Below are 17,368 nucleotides of genomic sequence, written 5' to 3' on the forward strand. Positions count from 1 at the left end.
TATATTGTTGGACAGGTCTTCTCTGATTTTCCTGTGTTATACAGAAATTCTTGTCACTTCTTTCCTCTCCCCCCCTTGTTTTTCTTCATGCTGCTCTTCGTATTTAGGTATGTGTATTATTATGTTGTTGTTGTCCATCTGCGCCACTGGATTGTCAGCAACACGCAGGCACGTCTGTCTGATTTGTTCCCACTTCCATGGCCTGTCCCTAGAAGAGTGCCTAGCACTTAGTAGGCCTTCAGTGATCGTTTAGGTGAGTGATTGAATGGCATCCTTTCTAATTAGCATAATACTTGGCACAGAGTAAACACTCAGTAAAGGTTTATTAAAAGATTAAACATGGAGTAGCATTTGACCATGGTGAAATTAATTCCCATGCCTGAACTTACTAAACTGCAGAGACCGGTGACTTCCTGGAAAAGAGAAGCAAGACAGCTGGAAGACAAATAAAAATGACTGGCTAGTGGCAAAGTCCATTCTCATCAGAATGCTGGTTCAGTTATTCAGTTCAGATTTTTTGGCAAGTGATGCAGTTTCTTTTTCAGAAAATGTTGATTGATTGCACAGTTGTACCCACTTCATTTGCAAACCTTCATTATCTCTTTTTCCTTTCCTCTCTCCGTCTGCATTTAGAAGGGGAGGAGCAGTGTATAATTCCACAAAGCAATTTTTGTGAATAAACCAACTAACTGGCTGCCGCTTTCAGTCTCACAGTCCCACACAGAATACAAGTGTCTGCTTTAGTTGTGTATTCTCCCTTGACTGAGTGTCTTGCATCCCTTCATTTGAGTATTCATTTGATGACTTACTCATTCATTCAAGAAATCATTCATTCAGTCCCACTAAGTGCTGGATTGGTACAGGTCCTATGTGGATGCTTGGCTCTTGTCTAAACAAGAGTTCTTGACCTGAGGTCTACAGATAGGTTTCAGAGGCTCTTTGGATTTTTTGTAATTGTATATGCAGTTTTGCATTTAAATATTTCCTTGGGAAGAGGGCTTGCTTAAACAGCTCTGTTATTCAAAGATAGAAACGTGTTAAGAACCTCTGATAGAGAGAGGCTTGAGCTGAACCTTGAATCTAAATAATAGGTCTTTAAATTAGGTTTTTTTCTCCTTGGTATGTTTCATGTTGGTGATGGTGGTGGTTGAGTATGAAAGCATTTACTTGTGGGTGTTCTTAATTCTAGGTCTGACACTCTTGTCAGCCTGTTTACTGATCTCTACTCTCCAAATAGTGCTCACCTTTCTTATTTGGTTTCTAACTCTGCCAAAATCATAGCCTCTGTAGGTCCCAAAGAGGCAGAGGGCAATGATGACGGACCTTGATCTGCTAATACAGCAAGACCTAGCTTCTGCTCAGTTACCATTGCCATGTGTGGGCTTTTGTTTGTAGGAAATCAAGAGGAAGATGGTGGGGTTGGAACAGCTGATTTTGGTTTGCAGTGGTGGTGGCTGTGTATATTTACCTAATCAAGTTATGTCGGAGGCATTCAGAGTCTTAAACAAATGCCAATTACTGCTGGATGGGGGCACGAGTGAATCCTTCAAAGGAAAATTCAGTGGGCAGTTGCTGACACTTAGTGAATTGCTGGCTCTTTGCCCAAGTATGTGTGAAATGTTTGTACTGGTTTGAGGCCCTGATGGCAGTTGGCTTGCAGGGCCTGTGGTGACACTGTAGATTTGACATCATGCTATAGGAAGGGCAGAAAGTAGGGACAACATACAGAGAAACAAAATATTCCTAATATTTTAGGAAGTAATTCTGAAATATTCCTAATATTTAAGAAAAATAGACCTAAAATTCCTATTAAAATTGAGATAAATACCATGATTTAGAAAAGTCATCTCTGACCCAACTTCTGCTTTTCATAACAAGGAGGAGAGAGCTGACACAAGCTGAGCACCTCTGTGGGCTAGGTGCTGTGCTGTAGAGCGTTCATTTTTTCCCAAGTATTTATTGTGCACTTCTGTGTTCTGGGCCCTGCTCCAACTGCTTGGGTCTCAGCACTGCACAAAACGATTCCTCCAACTTAAGAAGGTAGAAGAGAGAGTCAATATGCAAATAAGTTATGGGAGGAAAAGTACAGCAGGGCAAGGGATGTCACATGTCCTCACAACAGCTCTGTGAGACATTCACCCTTTGGACAGAATGAGAAATTGAGGTCCATAGAGCCTAATTTGTCCCAGACCATCTGCTAATTAGAGATCAATGCAGGATTTAAAACTTGGTCTTTCAGACTCCAGAACCTAAATCCTTTCTTCTGTGCACATCTGTCTCCCAATGGTGAGATCCTCCCATTAAACATTCCCTGCAAGCAGAGGGCAGGCAGCATCTTGGAAGGAGTCAGATGTCCTACAACAGGGACCTGAGTCACGCTCGTCTTCTTCCTGCCTCCGAGGTGATATGACAGTTCATTTCGGGTCTGAGGTGCCTCATAGAGATGCCAAGCTGGGTGCTATGATGGAGGTGTGCACTTCAGGGCTTCCAGTGCAAGCAGTGGTGTTTAAGTTGCACAGGACATCCATTTGTAAAGTGAAGGTTTTCACACACATCTTTGGTTCTCCTGGGCATAATCAGTGACGATTAAGCTGGTTAAGCCCCATGAAGGTGCCGTGGTCATGGGGGAACCCAACCCTGCACGTGTTCCTAGCAGTGTGACAATTCATTGATGTTGAAACTTAAGGGGAAGCAAGTTGCATTGGGCAAGATGACACACCCGGTCCCTTGCATGTGTCGTCTGTAACTGTGCATTTGTCCTGGCCTTCACGTCTGACCCATGGATCCCAGGGTCTTAACTGTTGTAGTTCACCGTCTGTGTGACCTCACACTCCATACCCCAGTTCCAGGAGCCCCCCATTCTGAGGTCTTTTCTGCCTCCACTTTCTCTGCGCCCATCCTGAGTTGATCGTTGATGGTTGCACATTTATTGCGTTTTATTCATTTTCCTCTGTGTCAGTCTCTTCACTAGACTCTGATCGTCTGGAGAGTTAAAATGATGCCTTTTTTGTTTTTATCTCATCTGACACAGACCCCAGCTCTGAGTAGAGGCGCAACAAATATTTTACATGGATGCTTTTAGCTGTCTTCTGCAGACATATAAAAGAAGCATCTAGAAATGGGAATGGGAGCCTGGCTTACATCTCTTGCACCTAGGTCAATGAGGTTAATATCTTTCATATTATGAGTGTTCTAAGTTTTGGATAAATAAATATAATACCATAGTCTGAAATGGTTGAGCTTTGGAAATTCATCAGAGTGACTCTTCAAGCAGGTGCTGCTCTAAGCAGAGCATTGCATCCGTTGGGCCAACACCCCACTGCTTCGTAGAACTATTTATGTTGACTGTTCTTTTGGCAGAAAGAAAAATCACTGAACACACTGCCGAGCATTAATGTGGCCCAAAAGCAAGCAAGGAGGGAGGGGGAAAGAAGAAAGAGAGAAAGTGAATATGACTGAATATATGACTGGATGAACAGGGAGAAGAGGGAGAGGGCAATAGACCTCTTTCTCCCTCAGAAACATCAGCTGCTCTTGCACATCCAACGTTCTCAGCTCCCTGTTGTATCAGTGACCTAGGAAAGCCCAGAGGGTGGATGGAGAATTAGACTGGAAGTAATAAGATTGTGCCTGACTTACTTCAGCATTTGTAGCAGATGTTGCAAATGTCATAACATGAAGCTTTGGGATCATACTTGAAAACAGAAATCAAGATAACAGATGTGGACCTCTTCCTTTTACCAGGAGTGCTGAGTGAAATGGTCCTGATTGTCTCCACCCCCTTCGATGATAGTCTCCACCCCCTTCCTACTGGCCAGAATCATGCCACTACCAGTCTGTGTGCCGCTGAGGTCAGAGGGTGACAGCAGTATGGCAGCACTCGACTGAAAGCCTTTTAAGACAGTTTACAAAATGAAAGCATACTAATCGTTTCTTTCTTTCTTTTTTTTTTTTTTTTTGGCCTTTACTGAGGGAGCATACCAAATCTCACCTCCATTAAAAATTTAAACTTCTGAAAATATTTTCAGCATATTAGTGGAGAGATCATGTCTACCAATTAAAGGACAAGTATGAAGCTTTGCAAAGTTACTGCTGCATTCAAATCCCACGTTTGATGTGTTCTCTCTGGTTCACTCTTTGAGAGCTATGGTCAGAGAGTGAGTACTTGGTGTCTTTCTGTGAACTATGCACTTAATTGATGAGAACATGCAACATTTCTTCTTGACATACACAGAGTTGATGGAAAGGAAAGTGGTCTTTGGAAAACAGGAATTTTAATGAGAGCAAGAATAACAACAACAACAAAAGACGCTCAAAAGTATAGCTGGCAGCTTGTACTGAGAAAGCAGAGCACCTTCCTGCATCAGACATGCATTCAGGCCACAAGCTCAGGCCAGAGTCTGGGCTGCCCACTCTCTATGGCCCACTGGACGTTCTGTCTGTCACAAAGGGACTGCCTCACTCAGGGGACTGCGGCTTGGTCATCTTTGTGCTCAGAGTACCCAGCTGAGTGCCTGCCATGTAGTATGACTCAATAGGTGTTTGTTGCTGTAGCCCTGAAGCCAGAATTAATTAGTTTATATCTTCTTGCTGAGTTTATGTTAGATAAAAATCAAGACTCAGCCACTGGAAGATTCTCCTGTTCTACACTCTTCATTCTAAAATCACTTTATAACTGCCTCCCTCTTAAAACTTTCCCAGATTGGGGATGGGAAATATGTAATATATCGTATCCTATTACTCTGCTGGAATCCAAAACCAGGAATTCATCAGGATCGATTATTTTTTACCTTGTATTTATTTTATAAATACAAAGAGGAAAGTCTCCTTCCTTTCATTTTATAAAGGGAAGTAAGTAGTTTTAAACTTAGCATCCTAAAGTAATCCCTATAGCATCTAGTTGCTGAAGCCAAGAAACACATTGGGAAAGCAACTGGAGTTATTTTTGGACTCCAGTCTTTTGAAAGTGCCCTCTCTTTATGTAGATTGTTATTTTGAAATGATTAAGAAACTAAAATTAGAATGATTAATACCTACCATTTTTAGAAAGTCCTCTTTGCATTTGTAACAATTACTTTGAAGAACCAGGAATGTAAACATGTCCTTATCTATTAGTCCAGTCCCATGGCATGCTCTCCTCCCTCATGCCCCCTTGCCTCTCTTAAGGAGCTCCCTCATGTACCCCACTCCCCAACCATCAGCCTAGGCTGTGGATCATGCCTGCATTTTCCCGAGGTCTCCATCCTCAGATATGTTGACTGTCAGGGCTTCATTATTCCCTCAGGGGCTGTCACTCCAAACAGCAGCTTAACCCACTGTCGTAGAACTTCATTGTCAAGGGGAAGTTTGGGTTCTCTCGTGAAGAATGTTAATCACCCTACATGTAGCTATATAAAGGGCATATAATATTTCCTATAGTAAATATCAGCTTGTCAGAGAAAGGCTATTTTCCTCCTTTCTCAGATACAGATGAAGAAATATTAATAGCTGCTTCGGTAGCTAGAAACATTCATTTCCTTTAATAGAAAAGGAAGGCTGATGGGCAAAATAAGTCTTTACATTGGAAAATTTTTACTAAAAAGAAGTCCCTGAAATGTGTTTCTTACCAAATACACAAAAACAATGTCAAGACTATCATACTAATGCTTGGCTGCTATTTCTCTTTTAGAGGACTGCTATTTTGGCATAGAATATTGTAAATAAAAGTTTTCAGAAGTCATCTGAATACTGTGTAGTTCTTCAGAAGATGAGAAGTGCATGATAAACACACTCTTGACTAAACAGAGATGTTGAATGCTGTTAGTGTTCCCCTTCGTTCTTACTAGTTGAAGACATAGAGATATGCTTTTCTGAGAAAACAGACATGGTTTATTTTCCACAAATTCAACAATTCCTTTGTAAGTACTGTGTTGCCCCCAAAATAAGACCTAGTCGGACCATCAGCTCTAATGCATCTTTTGGAGTAAAAAGATAGGGTATTATATTACATTACATCATATCGTATCGTATCGTATTATATCACATCATATCATATATCATATCATATCATACCAAGTCATATTATATAAGACCGAGTCTTCTATTAATTTTTGCTCCAAAAGACGCGTTAGAGCTGGTGGTCTGGCTAGGTCTGATTTTCGGGGAAGCAGGGTATTAATACTTCACAGTCATATCATCCCTAAGGCTTTTCCCTGGTGTATTCAATCCATACTCGAATTGTGGGAGGAATTTAAATATGTGTTGTATCAGAGAATTTTTGAATCAGCATGAGACTTCTTGAAGTTTCAATTATTTTATTGATTTAATACCTCTTTTGGTCTCAATTTGTAAGAGAGTGTATTATTGGCTTCTGGAATATGAATTCTGAAGACGTATTTTTTGCTTTTTAAAAATCTACTAAATATGAATTTTGAAATAAGCCCAAAGTATACTACTGAACACAGGGGGTTTCCTTTCTTGTATTTATTTTAAATCAAGGATTCAGCTGATTAACAATGCGTGCCTTTAGCTCTCTTCTCCACTCATCAGTTATCCTCTATTTTAAATGGCAAAAAACAAATCGTGGGGAAAGTACTTTGAAAAAGTATTGCAATATTTGTTTTCAGAAATTTGCGTGATGCCCAGAGCGGGAACTCCATGTATTGTGCTTGCCGCGACAGTTTTAGTTACAGTGCTGTTGTATCAGTGAAATCGGTACTTAGCACTCAAGTTTCCAGGGTCTCATCTCCATCCCAACCTGAGATGCTCCCAGTGTCTAAGGCATGCTCAAGCAATGAGGACGTTAGTGTTGAAAGTATGCAAATTTTGACTGTGGGTAGTAAGCAGACTTGTGATGACTAGTTCCAGCATGAAGATTTGGTCGGCTGAAGATTTGGTCTGCTAGTAAATGAACACATAAGTTGCATTTTTATAGGGAAACACACACACACACACACACACACACACACACACACACACACACACACACACACACACACACACACACACACACACACACACACACACCATAAACTTCTAAGGCTCCTGGGAAAACCCTCTCTGGCTTCCTTTGCCCTACAATGAGGGAGGCTAATTGAGATTCTTCAAGGGAAATCCCTTTCTTTTCTTCGATAGCCATGGAGGCTCATTAAGCATTCTATATGCCGTTCTTTCCCAGCCCCTGACTTTGCTTAGCCCGTGCAGAAGCCCAGGGAGTGCACTCAGCAGGCCCCTTAGTTCTCCCTTCCCCCGAGCTCGGGGTGGGAACAGAGCCTTGCCCCCTGGATGATGGATGCAGAGGGGAGCCATCTTGGCACGAGGCTTGCCTTCTTAATACCTGCAGGACTTTCAGACTACTTTTACCTGTGCGGTCATCTTGCTCCCCAAGGAGTGGGGCTGGATGAGAAAATACCTCTACAGTGGTCTTCCCTATCTGCCAATGACTGCTTTTTCCCAATAAAACGATCCGTTGGAAACTCTCCCTCACAATGTCATACTCATGTACACTTTTAAATATCTTTTTCAAGTGATCCCTTAAATGAGCCCCTTTCTCTCTCCCTGCCCGTCTTTCCATTGTGAACTGTGCTGGGGAGGAGCTGGGGCAGCTCCACCATTTCTGGAAATGGGGGTGGGGAGGGTTGCGAAGGAAAAGGGCAATGCAGGACCCAAGGCAACTAGGGCTCCTGACTTTTCCCCTTTCATTATGTGTCCACTGAGCTGTCCTGTTTCTATTTTGTAATGGGTTCTTCTGTGGCAAGCTGACCTTTTGGCTGAATAGGTCAAACTCTCACTGAGCGCTAATCCTCAGCCTTCCTGGTGTTTGTACCTCCCTGAAGGTGACGAGCACTGGTTCAGAATATGACTGGGGTTGTGGGATATATTTCTCCAAAGAGGAACTGCCTTTTACTGCACTGAATTACTTCTCAAAGACTGCCTCACAAGGTTATGCAGAAGAATCTAGATACCTTCTTCACTATACAGAAGAGAACCTGCAGTCATTTTTGCCAAAATTGTTGAGAGACAAAACTACTTTTTCAGGTACATGCTTCAGATTGTGGTTTCCACACAGTGGTTTCCACTTTTTTAATGAAAGGCCAAATGTATAGTCCTAATGATTCATCATATTTTAGATTTTTGAGACAGTTTTTTTTTTAGTTGATTTAAAAAAATCCTTCTCCCTATATGTATCACACTATATATCTCTTCTATTTAAAAATGTCTCAAAACTCCTGGTGTTTTATTTTTAACCCTTGCAAAACAGGAGATAATAGTGGTGAGGTATTTGCTGATAATTATATGCTGGGCCTTGGTTTGTTGTAAATTGCTTAACATTTTCTTTAGGACTGTTTATTGGGTTTTATAGCACTAGTTATCTTATACTCACTAACAATTTTAAACATCTAATAGATATTCAGTGGATTCTGAATTGACTTTGAAGTTGAATTACTGCATATGTTACTGTGGTTTGATTTTTTTTTTCTTTTAACAGTTTGTATAAGCTGTTCAACTAGAAAACTTACATTTCACTCTCAATGAGTTATGGACATACTTTTCACAGATTAGTGATTATGTGTTCCATTTATTTAGCATTTTCTGTATGTTTTTTGGGGTTGGTGGGTTTGGTTAATTTAGTTAGTGTCCTTTACATTTCAATTTTTTTATTTCACATTTGAATTGAACAAACAAATAAATGAAACATATTAAATCAAATAAAACAGTGACCTATTCAGCAGTAGATATGCATTTTGTCTGGGCTACCAACTGGTTTTAGAAACTGTCAGCTTCCAAAATCCAAAGATCTGAGAGAGCTTCATAAGCATCGATTGTTACTTCTCTGAGGATGATGGATCTTTTGAGGAAATGCCTCTTTCGTTTTTGTTTATTTATTAATGATACTCTATAAACACAATAACTTGGTGAAACAAAAATAACTATATTTGCACTGTTCCTGAGTTATCAGATTATTGTCTTAATCTCCAAATGCCAAATGCGATAGGATAAAAAGTACAAAATAAGAAGTACATTTTAAGCGTCTATTCAGTTACCAATAATGCTAGAGTCAGAGAGCTGGTCTTCTACCAGGGACATAATGGGCTCCTGTTTAACATATTTATGTTGGTTATAAAATTAGGAACTGTCATTATAGCCCCACATCACCTACATAAATGCAAAATATATAAATCAAGAGGAACTCCAGTGCCATAAAAGTGCCATTGAATAGAATAGCATGAAAGCACTTAGGAGATACCTGTGTGTTGTGCTAGCATGTGCTGGGATGCTCACTCAGATTTCTAGAGGTTTTGAAGAACAAAGGGGAATACCTATGCAGGGAAGACTCGAGGATTTAGGACTGATAAAGACATTTGGGACCCCCAGGCTGACTAATTAGTTTTCCTAAATAAAATTCCAAACTAGGGACACATTTGCAGCATATACTTAGAAGACAGCCTGAGTCCTAAGTGGGACAATGGAAGGAAAGGAAGGCCATTCACAGCAGAACTTGGATAACTCCTGCTGCACCCCCTGAACTCACCTGTGCTTCTAGAAGTCGGAGTTGCCACCTGTCCTTACTGGAGTATTGGGCATTCTCGTAAATAAACACACTCCTTATATTGCCTGTGATGTTTTAGGGTCTCCTCTAGGTTGGTGATTCTTACTCTCCTGCCCCCCCCACCCTTGACCCAATTCTTTATAGAAAAGTCTATGTTGTCGAAAATCATCCCATCTTCTTTTGTGAGGCACAACGATTTATTTTGAACTTTGTAATTGGAAGTCCTGAAGTGCACCCATATTATGAACTATTAAAAAGGAGCTTTCTGGATCCCAATTACTGCCTCAAAAACCGAGTGGACACTTTTGAAGTTTTTCAACTCCCCCTCTCCCTACCAACCCTCCCTCAACGATCTTAAAAAAAAAAAAAAGGGCTGCAGATTTTATTCATGTGGGATCATTCACACCAAGCTACCATAATGTGCAATTAACACTCTAGAAACTGAAAACAGTATTCAGCAAGACAGCTGCATTATCAAAAATGCCAAAGGAGTTTTGAAGGGAGTAATGTGCATGTTAGAATAGGAAATTAATCAGAAACACACACACACACACACACACACACACACACATGCACGCACACACAGACTAGTACTATCTTAAGTATATCTGAATATTAAAAATATTATGTCTATACTGATAATAAAGATTAATCTTCATTAATCTGGATAAAAAACTGATTTTTGGGTGTTAAGATTTTTTTGTGTGTTTTGCTTCTGAAGCAAATGAGAAAGTTGGAGGTCTCTAAGATCCCTTCCAGCTGGAATATTTTTTGATAATAATCACTCTTCAATTATATTTTATAAATTTTGCCATTGAAACAAAATGCCCCTTTTATTTCTTCTTGCCAGTAATAATGATGCTTAACATTCATGTGTTTTCAAAGTGCCTTTCAGACATTGCAGACACTAACTCACAATTGCAGGGTAAACTGCCTACTTTTGCACAACACAATAATCACAAGTACATTTATATTATCATCCCTACTAAGCTATGGATCCAACTGACGGACCGACTAACTGAAACGAAGCAGAATTATCTCAGCAGCATTTTGTTCGCATTTTCTTGTCAACTAGTTGAAAGTGGTTTTAGAAGTAAGACAGCAGGGGATTTTTATTTTATTTCAAATCCGTGATGTCTAGGTCTGAGGGAGCAGAGGCTAGTAATACAATTTTCAAAGAAAGAAAGAAGACATCGGGAATTCACGTGTTGAAGAGACGGAAAAGATCTTAATATTTGCTTTCATAAATTACTATAAATCAAATAGAAGTTTTTTGGAGAGGTTACAAGGCGGGAGGAGAATACCCAGAACAGATTTCCAGATTTCAAAGCACATTGTGACTCCATGCAAAAAAAAAAAAAAAAAAAATGTGTATAGAGAAGACCGACCCTCAATTCTGGATCCCACAAATACAATGCATTAAGCTCACTTTTGTTAAGGTTTGTGGGGGCTCCTTGAGTTAGGTGCCTGCAGACAACATGTGTAGTATGCCAGAAAGAGCAGGACTGACTGCATAGGTGGGTACGTGAACAGGAGTATCCGGAGAAGAAAACGCTCCCTGACCTGGTGAGCCACGTGCTGGGCAACAGTCTCCCTGGGCTTCTCGGCGGTCCCGTAGGAACAGTTACTCGTGAATGACTGTTCAGTAAATACAAAATCCAGCCATCCTGAGACACTTAACACTAGTGCAAACAGTCATTAATGAGAATCTCTATCCAACATGTTGTGCTTATTAAATTATGAAAAGTTGTTGCATTAGAACATTTAAACATTTTCCTTAGAGTATACGAAAAGTTTAGGTTTTATCTGGGGGTGGGGGGCGCGAAAGGCAGTATGTTGTACATTGTACTGTAAAGATACGTAAATTTTAAGAAAAACAGTTTACTAATTTATTTTAAAGGGATGTGAACATTCATGTTTTTACTGCAGTGTAGGAAAAATAGCTGGGGGGAAAAAGTCTGGATGTGGTCGTTGATATTTGTAGAAGTTGTTATCTGAGTTGAACATCTTCACCCTGGGTTCTGCTTATGCTCAGGCAACTCAGAACCGAATTAACACCGGGTTGTGTGGCTTTGAGATGTCTGATTTAGTAACGAGCTAGCGATGCAATTAAAGAGAAATTAGGCTGAAGATGCGAATCAGAGCTCTAACTTAATTTTTTTCTTTCTTTTTCTCCTTTTTCTTTTTTCCTTTCTCTCTTTTCTCTTGCTCTCTTTCACTCTTTCTCTCTTTCTCTCTTTCTCTCTTTCTCTCTTTCTTTCTTCTTTTTTTTTAAGTTATAGGTACACAACGAAGGAGAAGCCCCAGTGCACTGGCCATTGAAGTATTTGAAGCACACTTGGGAAGTCACATTTTGCAGGTACGTTTAAAAGAAGCTTGCTTATCTTTTACTAAAAAAAAAAAAAAACCCATGTTTCATCTTTGTATTAATTTTTTTTTTTATTTCAGCTATGTATATGACTGTTGTTATTTTATCTCGGAATTCTGAAATTCTTATGAATTCATTTTTTTCTTTTTAGAAAGCCATCCCTTGAGAGAATATTAATGAGAAAGGGAGGGCAAGTATTATTTGTAATAATTGAGATGAATTGCACTATTCAGTTCATGCTCAATGTATAGTAGCTGGCTGTTCCCAGAATGACTGTGTGTGTGCTGCATTTGTAAGTAGATATATGTGTGTGTCTTTGGAGCTCTATATTGTTTTTGGAAGATCAAAATGTTGTGAAAGTAATGTGACGTTTTCCTGTGTTGCCAAATGTCAGTTCTTTGCTTGAGTTTGCATTCATAAGTGCTTCCAACCTTAGTGTTTGCTCCTCCCCCAAACTGTATACTTGCTCAGGATGAAATTTGAAAGTAAATTTTTAAGTGAAAGAGACACATAATACTAATTTAATTTTACCAATGGATGTCATGACCGATAAATGTGAGAGTGACTAGAATGTCCTGTAGTTTCTTGTCCCAGAGAAGATTCATCCCAAACTCAGCATCTCACTTACTCAAAACCTGTTTTCTTAACACTTTGCCATCAATGCTACACATCCATGAATAATTGTTCTACATCATTTCTGCTTCCAGGGTAGATGTTGCCATAGCTAAAGCTTTCTTTAACTATGCAAGATACATTTTTAACACAGAATTAGAGAAGCAAACGTGTTTGGGATATTTAGGCAGATTATTTGGAAAAAAATGGTTATTAATTTATTTATTTTTTGATAAACAAATAAAAGTAAACTCTAGATTCCTGTTTATTCAGAGTTAAAAAAAATGACTTCTACGATGCTTTTATTTTCTAGATAGCCAGAAGTAGTATCGAATCTAGCATATTATTCCTGAAAGTATGTATTCTAGAAAACTCTTATCAGATTCTCCATAGTCAAATCCCAGTGGTTCTCTAAAGCGGTTCCTTGGCTGGTACCTTCAGTATCCCCTGAGATGCTTGTTCAGAGGACATGTCCCTCAGCCTCTCACCAAACCTACTAAATGAGAATCTCCAGGGTGTCATCCTGGAATTTGTGATTTTTCACAACCTTTTGAGAAAATTTGATATTTCATTAGATCTGAGATGTCACAATTCACATTTGCAAATTTAAGGAACTTACTTTGAAGCAACCTACTTTGTTTATTTTTCTTTATTTTGATGTTTCTCATTTCTCCACTAATACCTGTTAAGAGTCCATGTAACTGATGTTTCTTAAAATACACCTTGCGAAATACTGTTCTGTCATGCACGTAACATTTTGAATTATGTTCGTAGTAGATTAGTTTCAGGGATACATAAAGGATATTTCTTTCTAGGTCTTCAAATTTTTATTTCTCTCTCCCTTACACACTTTCTCTAGAACCTCTTTTATAAGTTTTGTATGAGCCATGCTATATGTGTACTGTTAGATTCTGATGTCATTTAGGATGTATTTATATTCTGAAGCAGTCAGTGCATAAGACTTAATGAAAGAAATGGTTCGGAGAGTAGCCCCAGATTATTATCCTCTGACTTCTTTTTAGAAAGCTCTCAGGGGAGGGTGATTTAGGGGGTGCAAGAATTTAAAACTAAAACACAAAGCTTACAAGTTGAATTGAACATAAACTTAAGATAAACATAGAATGGCTGTCCCACATGCCAATTCAACATGAGACTTCAGTGAAAAAGTAGAGGATCTATAATGAGGCTGCTGAACACTTCTGTTCTTTAGGTTGGACATACCGGACTTAGACAACTTGCTTTAACAGGCACATAGACAGCTGGATGTTACTTGGAGTGGAATAACCAGAGGGTGTGTGAACTAGAAATCACGTTGCATGATGAGTGGCACAGGGCTTGGTGACGTTTAGTTTGGAGAAGACAATACTTAAAAGGGGCATTAATGTTCTCTATATATTTGAAGGCCTCATGAGAAAAGAGAATCAGATATACTCTGTGTGGATTCCTAGTGTGGAAAAGAGAAAGGGGTCAACATTGAAGAAAAAAAAAAATCACCATTAAAAAAACCCTTTCAAATAGGTTTGTCCACATTTGGAATGGGATATGTTCAAAGCCTTTGGCTTTAAGGAGAAGTACAGGTGGCTTGATAGAGATGTTTTCACAAAAGTGAGGCATCCAAGAGTGGGAGAGCAGATACTCTTGAAATTTTTATAGAAACTAAAACTTCTTATCATTTGATTCTAACACCAATGGTTATGGAGTGGAAGAGTTGTAAATACTCCTCTAAATGAAACACCGGAATTGTGGGCAGGAAAGAGTTGTGAAGTAGTAGCAGTAAGAAGAAGGGCCTTCTCTACGCTATCTAATTAGTAATGTTTCCTCCTAACATGGGACCCCTTGAGGCCATAGACCCATGTCTGTACCATGTTCAACAATACCTCAATGGTCTGCAAGGATGATACGGTTTCCATACTTTCCTTCAGGAGGGTCCATGCATGGTGGAATGTGGTTGAATCAAGGGGAATGGGATGAATTCTTTCTTTCCTCTGTGCTGTCCTTCCTTCACTTTCAAATATCTGATAAAACTTCTCTGGTCAACAAGGTAGGCATGGCTTCTAACCTCACAGTTTATCATCATTACCCACCCCCCCCCAAAAAAAATGCCTCGTAAGAACAGACAATGCACTGTGGTAGGCACGTGGCTGGTCCTTAACCAACTCGCAATCGTTTGTGGAAAGAAGAACCATGAGGCCTCAGAAAGTGAGAAGCATCACACTGGTCAAGTACTATAGGGCTGCAAAAGAGTGAGGCTCTGAGTTTGCCACAAAGCATCAAAAAAGACTTCTCTAAGCTGTTGATGGATGAATAGAGAAGTTTATTCCTAAGAAAATTGAAGAATATGCTAATCAAAGGCAACATCAAACACAAAGTCATGGGGGCAAGTAATACATACAATAATAGATCTTGTTTGGGAACTGTTCATATGTTCAGTTTGATGGCTGCTTCACATGCACATGAACAAAAGCTTTGAGCACGTAAGAAATAAAGATGGAGACATTGTATGAAGCATATTGGGCCCAGTGAACCAAGCCAGGATGCTGTAACCAGTAATGAGCCCATGGGGAAGGCTTCTGTGCAAGAGACTGACCAGATCAGGATTTGGTTTCTTCTTAGAGTTATTGTCCAAATACAGTGTCTAGAAAGTCTTTGAATTGTGAGAGATTGCTATAGAGGTCATTTAGGAAATTATTACAATAGTCCAAGAGTCCAAAGGAAGATATTCTCCAAGATAGAGGCTCTACAATGGAAAAGCAAGTATGGAATTAAAATGAAATCGTTAGATATGAAAGGCTAGAGGATGACAGGAATTAATAGTGATTACAGATTTTCTAGATTTGGTAACTAGCTGTCTGATGATACTCTTACCTGAGAGATGTTAGATGGGATAGTCTCTTAAATAGCCAAGTTAATAAGAGATAAGCAGTTGGAAACCTGAGTCTGATTTTCCAGAACACGGTCAAGCCTAGGGCTGAAAATCGGGCTGGGAATTACTAATCACTCACATATGTATGAATGATAGTTTAAATTAAGCAGTGAGTTGCAGCCCCATGGAAATGACATGTAGCAATGACAGAAGAAGGTTGAGGGGCAGCATCCCCATTGTGTGTCCATTAAGATGCAAGTGGAAGATGAGGAAGGAGTAGACAGAAAGCTAAGAGGAAACCACAGGATTTGACTTTGCTTAAGGAAGGAGCGTCAATAATACCAAGATGGCTAAGGATAAATCCTGTAGTAGGATAAATGCTAGAGATGTCATAGGTTTCGTGCGTTGAAACAGTTGCAGTGAAGTTTTAGGTGCAGCAGACAGCCCTAAAGAGTGCTACAAGGTACAAGTGTCTGGATGTTGGTGATAAAGGAAGGGCGGGAGGAGATAAGAAGGTAGTGTGATGGGAAAATTTTGTTTTTAATGTTGTTAGAGTATGTTTATATGTCTGAGATTCATGGGATCAAGCATTGGCCGATTATATGCTCTTTAGCAATCGGCTTTTTAAAAATCAATATCTCGTGGTCATGTCTATATTAAAAAGGATAGGCTTTCATTATTATTAATGGTTATATGCCATTCCGTACTACAGATGTATCATAATTTCTTTAACCATTTTCCTGCCATTGAATATTTCAATTATATGTGTAAATTTGCATTTCTAATGCAAATACCAAGTGAGGGGTGTGTGTGTGTGTGTGTGTGTGTGTGTGTATGTGTGATGTGTTTGTGGGTGGCTGTGTTTCAATTAGAAAGAGCCTAATCCAGATTGATTTGAGCTTAACTTTATTGAATTTTTGTATGTATGATGTTCCATGTTTTGTGCTAGATATCATCATTAAATACTCACAGTATGTCCCTATTAGATAGGTGCTATGATTGCAGACATCTTAAAATTGAGAAAACTAAGACTTAGAAAATTTAAATAACTGACTCAAGCTTACAGGGCTAGTTATGTGAGAGTTCAAAGTGAACCCAGCATGTTAACGTTAGATTATACTACTTCCCAAGAATGACAGGGAAAATTTTAAAGAAAATGGAAATAAAAGGAAAGAATTTATATTTTGAGTGAACAGGATCAGGGAATTCATGGAATTTGGAAGCAGAGGTCAGTTCCAAATAGCAGGGTGGGGCTCAGGAAATGCTTGTGACTTCTCTATACCAGGTGCCAAGTTTTCCTGCTACCACAGTGATGTTTCATAGAAGAGCGTGCTAAGGACCCCTTGATGTAGAGAGTTGGGAGTGGGGTGAAGATGGACTCCTTAATTTTTGGTCCACCCTTCTGTGGCAGTACGTGTTTTTGCAGTGTATATCTTATTAACTATATATTTGCTCACTCAAATTTAGAAAGTTTACTGGATTTAAAATTTGACTTATTTCCTGCTGAGAGAGAAAAAAAATTAATGGTGATTCTATCAGTATAAAATCAACAGTTGCAAAGTTATTTTCCAATTTAATGATCCAGTACCAGTGTACGAGATCTGACAATTAAGTTCGCAAACTTGTTGCAACGATGTTCCTAAGTTTTTTTGATATCAGAGACATTATTCATTATGAATTTGTATCAACTGGACAAACAGTTAACTAAGTTTACTATTTGGAAGTGCTGAAAAGGCTGCATGAAAAAGTTAGACGAAAACGACCTGAACTTTTTGCCAACAATTCATGGCTCTTGCATCACGGCAATGCACCAGCTCACACGGCACTGTCTGTGAGGGAGTTTTTAGCCAGTAAACAAATAACTGTATTGGAACACCCTCCCTACTCACCTCATCTGGCCCCCAGTGACTTCTTTCTTTACCCAAAGATAAAGGAAATATTGAAAGGAACACATTTGGGTGACATTCAGGATATCAAGGGTAATATGATGACAGCT

At 39.3% G+C, this 17,368-nt stretch overlaps 1 protein-coding gene across 10 annotated transcripts in view; it reads left to right on the forward strand.

The window, feature by feature from the left end:
* Positions 1-17,368, forward strand: part of NPAS3 (neuronal PAS domain protein 3) — an 848,147-nt gene that overhangs the window by 397,670 nt on the left and 433,109 nt on the right. For 6 of the 10 annotated variants that reach the window (XM_033109513.1, XM_033109503.1, XM_033109504.1 and 3 more), the window contains one exon: positions 11,812-11,888. In XM_033109513.1, coding sequence (XP_032965404.1) covers positions 11,812-11,888 — 77 coding nt within the window. Of the gene's footprint in view, positions 1-11,805; positions 11,889-17,368 lie in introns of all 10 variants that reach the window. The other 4 variants (XM_033109505.1, XM_033109508.1, XM_033109510.1 and 1 more) reach the window with 1 other exon arrangement.

The sequence above is a fragment of the Rhinolophus ferrumequinum genome, chromosome 6 (genome assembly GCF_004115265.2).
Source record: "Rhinolophus ferrumequinum isolate MPI-CBG mRhiFer1 chromosome 6, mRhiFer1_v1.p, whole genome shotgun sequence".
NCBI lineage: Eukaryota > Metazoa > Chordata > Mammalia > Chiroptera > Rhinolophidae > Rhinolophus > Rhinolophus ferrumequinum.